At 31.2% G+C, this 8383-nt stretch overlaps 1 protein-coding gene across 1 annotated transcript; it reads left to right on the top strand.

Moving 5' to 3' along the window:
• The first annotated feature begins 1145 nt into the window (after positions 1-1145).
• Positions 1146-3790, top strand: LOC108469218 (RING-H2 finger protein ATL20-like). Its single transcript, XM_017770113.2, has 2 exons — positions 1146-1910; positions 3097-3790. The coding sequence occupies exons 1-2, from the start codon at positions 1229-1231 to the stop codon at positions 3570-3572; spliced, it is 1158 nt and encodes a 385-aa protein (XP_017625602.1). The 5' UTR covers positions 1146-1228; the 3' UTR covers positions 3573-3790.
• The last annotated feature ends 4593 nt before the right edge of the window (positions 3791-8383 follow it).

Here is an 8383-nt window from a genome sequence, read left to right as displayed (position 1 = left end):
CTTATAAAAATTATAAACAAATCGTAAAAACGTGAACTAGATTAGTTAGCCTGAGATTGGTAAGGGTATCAGTCTAAGAAAAGCCATTAGATCGACTGACGTGGGAGCCGAGAGGTTGAACCAATTTTTATTTTTTAATATTTTTTATCAACCAAAATTTCATTACCCAACCATTAGCATATGATATAATAAATTATTTTGATCAAGGTTTTCAAAAACAGACCGGTGGTTGAATAAATCAGGCCAGCTGTTTGTCAGTTAGACCGATCCAACCAGTTCAATTAAATGAAATATAAAAAATTAAAAATATATTAAAAATTTAAAAAAAAAATTGGTTCAATCGTCTGGTTCCAAGATCAATCGATCTAATGGCTTTCTCTGAACCGGTATTCTTACCAGTTTCGGTCTAACCAGTCCAACCGACTGATCTAGTCCAGTTCAAGTTTTTATTTTTATTATTTTTATAATTTTTATAAGTTTATATCAATTTTAAAACTTTTAATACTTTTTACAATTTTTATGATTTTTATAGAATTTTAATACGTTTTTATAAAAGTTTAAATATTTTAATTATGTTTTATTAATATTTATAGTTTTTTTATAAATTATTATATTTTGGATAATATTTTTAGTTTTTATAATTTTATAAATTGATATCAATTTTCATATATATTTTAATATTTAATAATGTATATTTTTGATCGTTTTTTCTGATTATTTATAATATTTTTTATTTTTAATCATTTTATTAAAAATATTAGATTAAATAAAAATTACCACATATTATTATTTGATTAATCTATTAATTTATTTTAACAATCAATTTAATTAATGATAAAATTGTTAAATATTATTTTAATTAATAACAAGGACTTAATTAAATATAAATTTAAACAAATAATTATTTTAATTAATAAGAGGGCTTTTTACATTGTCTCTCGAAATGTAAGGCAAAACAAAAAAAAAAAAAAAACGGCCAAGTTACAAATTTCCAAGTAACTACGTTGAATCAATGATTTTAACCAAAATTTAGAGGGGGAAGAGAACAACACGTGTCAACTTCCCATTGAGACATATCTACCTGATTGGAACTGGGGGGCGTAGATTAAAGTAAAACCATCCAAATTTCCACGCAAAACCTCACTTAACTTGAAAGACTCTACCCTACTCTACCCTACCCCTTCCTGGAAATAAAAATTAAAAAATAGAAACAAGGCTTCCACGGAAAATGTCTCTTCTAACATCTCTTCCTTCCATCTTCTTTTTGCTCTTTCTTCTAAAACCAACGGCTGCTCAACCTTGTCCCACTTCATGCCCTGGCGGTGGACCACAAATAAACTTTCCTTTCGGGATCAACCCTCACGGCGACCCCAATGGTCGCTGCAGCTATCCGGGTTTCGGTCTTTCTTGCAGCAACAAAACACAACAACTAGTCCTTAATCTCCCCGAATCAGGAGAATTCATAGTCCGGTACATCGACTACGAGGCCCAACAGATATGGATCAACGACCCTAATTTCTGTCTCCCTCAACGGTTCTTGCACTCCTTCAATATATCAGGAACTCCTTTCGACTCTGAGTTTTGGTATACCTTCACCTTCTTCAATTGCTCTGCTATCGAAGTTGCCGAAGGTGGGTTAAGGCCAATCCCATGTCTTAGCAATCAGAATTATTCTATTGTGGCTTCTCAGGCGCCGGCAGACATTTTCGTGGATTCTACCAATGCTTTGCAGTCAGCATGTCATCCTATAACAACTTTTACGGTTCCATTTGTTTGGTATGGGTGGTGGGACGGCGTCCGGTTAGAATGGACTAAACCCGATTGTCGATCATGTATTCAAGGTCGAGGAGACTGCTGGTTCAAGAATAGTACTACTCTGGAAATTGGGTGTTTTAATCTGCCAACCCAAGGTAAGTTACTGCTTGCTAAACTACGGCCATGGTGAATGCTCTGTTCTGAAAATGGTGAACTCTTTTACTTTATTTGTTTATAGTGACTAGGAACCTAATAGCACTTGAAAATAGAGTATTACTTGGTAAAAAAAGTTTTAGAAACCTTAATTTGGATCCATGTCATGAAATCATGTTGATTTTACTTTGTTTTATTTTGAATCAAAAGCTTTCAAGTAAAACTTAAAATGGAACAGGTGATGCAGAACAGAGCGATCAGCTTTTGTTAATTTAATCCAAAATATCAACGTCACTGTAGTTTTTTTGAAATGCAGAAATAATGCCAACACAAGTTACCAAGACTCCTTACAAACCATTGAAATGGTTTATTCCATATGTTCTTATAAAAAGGTTAAATTCTATAAAAGCTCCCTGTACTATGTATCTTTGGTGGATTTAGTCTCTCTACCACAATTTAATCCGTAAAAGTACCGTAGAGGTCTTTATATTAGAAATCAGATTGTATTTTTCTTTCTTTATTCAAAAAATAGGTAGATGAATCCCTGTACGTTAGATTAAAGAGCAAATGATATTTTTTTTAAAAATTTCATCCATTTGTACTGTTAAAATTTGGTTCATATACATCAGCATGAGGTACGTATAGCCCACCACGTAATACTATTTGATTATTCATTAGCCACACCAGTTTTTAAAAATACCAACAGATAAAATTTTTGACAAAAATAATCAATTTATTTATTTTTTTAGTAAAGGAGGCAAAATTCAATTTAACTACCAATAAAGGGTCTTCACGATACTTCTTCTACCCAATTTAATCATTTTCAACCTAATAGACTGATACTATTTTTTTTTTTGGTTATTTATGTCAATTAATTTTACGCTACTTACTTTCAAAATCATATGATGATATAACATATATATCTTGATTTAGATTTGGATTTGAATTTTTGCATAATGAAAGGAAATTGTATAATATTTATCTAAACTATAATAAAATGACAAATGTATATATGCTACCTCACTATATGTTAAAAATATTAAGATAAATCAAATTAATTTACTGAATTAACAAAATAAATGGGTTAGGACTCTAAAAATACAAATTTGAAAAAAAAACCTAGTATGGAATTATCACTAGCATTGGAAACAGAGAGCTTAGACCCTGATATTGGTTTTCCCATTACAGGCGGTCTTCCAAGGGGTGCCAAGTATGGAATTATCATTGGCATTGGAATTCCAGGACTATTGAGCCTAATTGGGTTGGTTTCGTTCATTGGTAGCCGAGTGAGATGGTATGGACGTGGAGGCAACCTCACCAGTCTCGAATTCTCCACGTCAATCGCCCCTTCACCGGCTGTTATCATAACAGGACTCGACGGGCCAACAATTGAGTCCTACCCCAAGACTAAGCTTGGTGAGAGCGGGCGTCTTCCCAAGCCGAACGATAATATTTGCCCCATTTGCTTATCCGAATATCAACCTAAGGACACATTGAGGACCATACCAGAGTGTAGCCATTACTTCCATTCCGATTGCATAGACGAGTGGCTAAAGATGAAGGCTTCGTGCCCTTTGTGTCGCAATTCGCCTGGTGGATCTGCTCAAGTTACCCCCTCTATGTCTTCTTCGCCTTCATCGTCATCTTCACTCTTATCACCGTAGACAAGTTCTAATTTATGCCATTATGTATATCAGCTGTTGTGAAATATATATATCCTGAGTTCTTTCTTTTGTCGTTGATGAATTTGGGTTATTAAGAAACATGTTACCTTTCTAATTTTTTATCTAGTTGTCATTTAATTTCACACATTTTCCCTAAAATGATTCCTTATCAGTATATGTGATACATATTTATTTATGAAATATTTGATTTTTAAAAAGATTATTTGGTATACTATTAGTGAAATTTTGACTTTATAAAGTTAAAAGGTTGACAAATGTCCTATAAAATTATAGTAAAATAATTTTAAAAATACACATATTAATTTTTTAAACTGTTCATGGAATAAAAAAATACATTACCAGCAAGATCAAGAAACTATTATGCATTTCTTTTTTTTCCTTTTTTTGGGTTATTTTTTATTTTGTTTTTGTTTTCTTCATTATAATATATATAAATTATATTCTTCAAAATATATAAAAATTGAAAATTAAATTATCTCACATTTAAAAAAATTAAGGTTTTGTTTGGTTTTAGGAAATAGATGCTATTTTTATTTTCGGTGTTTGCTTGAAATTTTTAAAAATAATTTTTGTAAAATAAAAATAAAAATATGTGAAAATAGAAAATAATAAAAGTTGTTTTTATTATTTTCACTAAAAATACTTTGCAAAAATGAAAATAATGAAATTTTTAATTTTAGATTAATTGATATTGGTTTAAACCTATATAAACACAAAAACATTCCTTTTTTTAACAATTTTTAATATTAAATTTGGTATCCTAGTTCAAATACATATTAAGTTAAAATATTTTATTTTATTTTTAGAGAAAATAGTTAAAAAAAATGTTTTCATGTTAAATGAGAACTATTTTCTAAAAATAAAAATGAAATTGAAAATAAAAATAGTTTTTAAACCAACAAGTGTTGGGTGCAATGGTAAGACAACCGTAACATGCTACAGAATATGCTACAACATCTCTCCCATTCGTCAAACATATAAGATCACCCGTAACATGATTTGAACACCTCGTATCAAGAATCTAATTATTCTTAGACTTACCATTCAACCGAGTGGAAGTTGATTGTTATTACCAAACATCGTCAGAAGAGACTATCATTACTTAGTCGTAAAACAAAGAAGGGTTGCCCCCTAAAGGTGGTGGTGGAGGAGGAGGAGAAGTCTTGTCGCCAGCCATTTAGAATGATCAAAGAGAAGAATAAATTGTGTCAAAACCTTGCTCAAATGCCATGACAATAATAGGATAATCTCTTAAATTTTATTGATAGACCTCAAGGGTATATATATCTATATAGTAGTCGTTACATATAAATCAAATCACTAAAAGATAATATCACATAATAATATCCTATAATATCCTATTAGAATTAAATTTCTAAGAGATAATATCCTATAATATCTCTTTAGGAATCAAATTGCTAAATGATAATATTTCATAATAATATCCTAATAGGATTATAGTAGGCCCAATCTGCCTGGGCCCATCAACCATACAAAAACAAAAAAACAAAAACTAATAGAAACTAATAAATCCAAATAATTACAAAAGTCCATTAAAGCCCAACAAAAATACAAAGCTCAAATGGCCCAAAAATTAAAACACTTTCAGAAACCCTAGCCTTCCTAACCCTCTTCAACCGCCGCTCCACCTCCACGTCACCCTCCATACACCTCCACGTCGCCTCTGTACCTACAAGAAAGGATGAAAAAAAGGACAACAGTAATGCAAGGACAGACAGCAACAGTAGCAAACAAAATAGCATGTATCAATTTCGGCTATAAAAAAGCCATGAATAAATTTTGTAATATGGGTACACACGAAATATATACAAATATCAGAGAATAAAAAAACTTCTAAAGGTTTTTCTTTCATCCTATTATATTCTCTTTTTCTTTCTATTTTCACTTCGTTGTTGTTTCATTTTTCATTTGCAAAACAAAAAGTAATAAACGAAAGTATAAAAAGGGAGGGCGAACTAACCTGACTCCTCGAATCCCACCGCAGTGGGTGGCTGAGGTTCGTCGTTTTCGATGAAAAACGACACCTTTAGGTATTTTTTTATTTTTCAGGCCACCGTAGACAGCGACGCCGTCGCCGGTGACCATCGGCCTCCACCGTGGTCCGGCTGCTGGAGTCATGGCCAGATTCTGGGAAGGGGGAGAGAGTTGAGAGGATTTTTTTTGTTTTTTTTTTAGGAAGGAGGGTTGAAATGAAGAATAAAAAAAAATTAGGCTTAAATAGGGGGTCAAAATGTCGTCGTTTTAGCCTAAGCTCACAAGCCTCAAAATGACGTCGTTTTGAGGCAACCCATGCATCGACCTGACCCGCTCCCAAGGATCCGCGTGTTTTCAACAAAAGGCTTATTTGCCGCAGTCTTTCCGCTTTTGCGACACTTTGCAATTGGGCCCCTTTTTTTATTTTTTTTCTTTTAAAATTTATCCGATTTCTTTTTCTTTTTTTTTCATTTCAACCCTTTGAGAAAACGCTGCACATAAATGGCTTGGGACATTTTTTCTTTCGCTCCTTGGTATTTTTAGCGTGTTGCGATTTAGTCCCTTATTCCATTTTTGTTATTTTGAATGCTTACCTGAAATTTTATTGAGGTTCCAATTTAATTTTTTTATATCCTTGCATTTATTTATTTAATTTTGGACCCTAAACTTCATTTTAACTGCAATCAAGTCCTTATTCTTTTAAATTTGAACTCTCTTTATTTATTTTATCCCTTTTACTTATTTAGTTATTTATTTTAAAACCGTTTTATTTAATGTACTGTTTAATATTTTATTTATTTATTTAATTGATTTCTTTTTAAACCAAATTTGTATTAGCTTTTATTTATTAATTTACCCACCCTTTTTAAATTAGCTTGTTTATTTTATTTTTGCCCTTGTCATTGTCATTTTATTTCCTTTTTATTCATCAATTTACTACTTTTCATGTACTTCCAAAATTTAGATTTATTATTATTATTGTTATTACTATTGTTTCATTATCATTTGCATTTTATAAATATTATTGTTCATGCATATTAACTTTATGATTCATTAATGTTAAGGTTATATATGTTATATTTTATTATGCAATATTATGTCATTGTTACTTCAAATGTATGTTGCACTATCATTATTAGCCACGCATGACCTTTTACGGTTTAAATAATTTTTTAATATAATCACTTAATCGTATATCTTTTTAAATATTTCATAGATTTTTTCCAAATTCGTAAAAAGGAAAATCTTGAAATAAGGTAATGTTTCGCATTTAGAAAATTCAAAAAATTGTACCCTAACTTTCGAGGTCTCAATTTTCTCGTTGAACCTAAATAGCTAAATATCCTTTCAAATTTCAAAATACATGAATTTTAAATAAGATAAAGGCAATATTCCGCGTTTAGAAACTCGAGAAGATCGTGCCCTAACTTACGAGGTTTCAATTTTCCTCATTGGATCTAAACAACCGAATATCCTTTTAAAAATCAAAGTGCGAATTTTAAAATAAAACAATTAAAAGGCGAGCTTATTTTCGAAGGTTCAAATGTCGCGTCCTAACTTAAGGGATGTAATATTTTGTTACCTCGAGACAATAAGGCCTTCAATGTTCGATTCAATTTATTCAAGCATTTCTTTTAAATCAACATTAATAAAAAGATCGTATTTTAAATTCTTTTCGAGTTTTCAACTTTCGACGTTTAGACATTAGTTAATCAATTAGGTACCAATTTTGGGCATTACGAGAGTGCTAATCCTTCCTCATACGCAACCGACTCCCGAACCTGTTTTCTTGAATTTTGTAGACCAAAATTGTTGTTTTAGTAAATCAAAACGTTTTATTAAAACGATCGATCACGAGGTGACTCGGTCACACCTCATCAAAAAGGATTTTGGCGACTCTTATTTTTCGTTTTCTTTTTAAATAAAAGTCGACCTTTTTTACAAAAAATGGTTTCGACAAGGATTCTATTGAGAATTACAACCATACAAAAGATTGCACTTTTGATGGTATTTTCAAGCACCACAATTTATCAAATTCAAAGTTATCATATGGCAATAAAATCTAATTTAGAACCAATGAGACTTTTTTTTAATGAGAAAACCCCATGAGCATCCTTTTTCCCAAATAACAGAGCCTTTGATTCTTCTAGTTTCACCGAAGTTGTACAAGGAGCTCCACTTCCCATTAAAAAACCTCTCATTTATAGCATACTTGACAATCTTTGCCTACTTGTCCACAACAAGCATAAAAAACCTTGGGCATTTGTTGAAAAGTGGCTAACCATGCTGCTACGATGAGTGCATACAGCTTGTATGCATGCTATATTAACAAGTTTTTTGTTTTAATTGCAATTTATTTTAGTTTGGTTGAAAATGAATAAGCTTAATGAAAGCTTGATGTGTTTAGATAGTTGAATGAATTGTTTAATTGGCTTGTTTGAGTGTACAAGCAATATTTCACAACTTATTAGGCTGATTAGTGGTGTTAGTTGTGTTTGGTAAGATGATTGTCTATAAAAATCATGTATTGCTATGATAATGGTAATAAAAATCAATTTTTCATTCCTTACTGCACGTTTTTTAGCAAGTAAATTATATTAAGTTTCTGGTTGTTTTGTTCTGTGTCTTGTTCTTTGCTTTTGTTGCTGTAAAACCCCAACAATTGCTATCTAGAGCCTGTGATCTTTGAGGGCCTTTATTCTTTTTTGTTTGATGAGAAAGGAAAGAAAAGCAATGAGAGACAGTAGAAAGGAGAAATATCCACCTTGGTTAAGAATATGGACAAAGTAGAAACA

Source organism: Gossypium arboreum, chromosome 8, assembly GCF_025698485.1.
Source record: "Gossypium arboreum isolate Shixiya-1 chromosome 8, ASM2569848v2, whole genome shotgun sequence".
Lineage (NCBI taxonomy): Eukaryota > Viridiplantae > Streptophyta > Magnoliopsida > Malvales > Malvaceae > Gossypium > Gossypium arboreum.
Note: the sequence above shows the minus strand (reverse complement) of the source record. Positions and strands in the feature narration are given on the sequence as shown.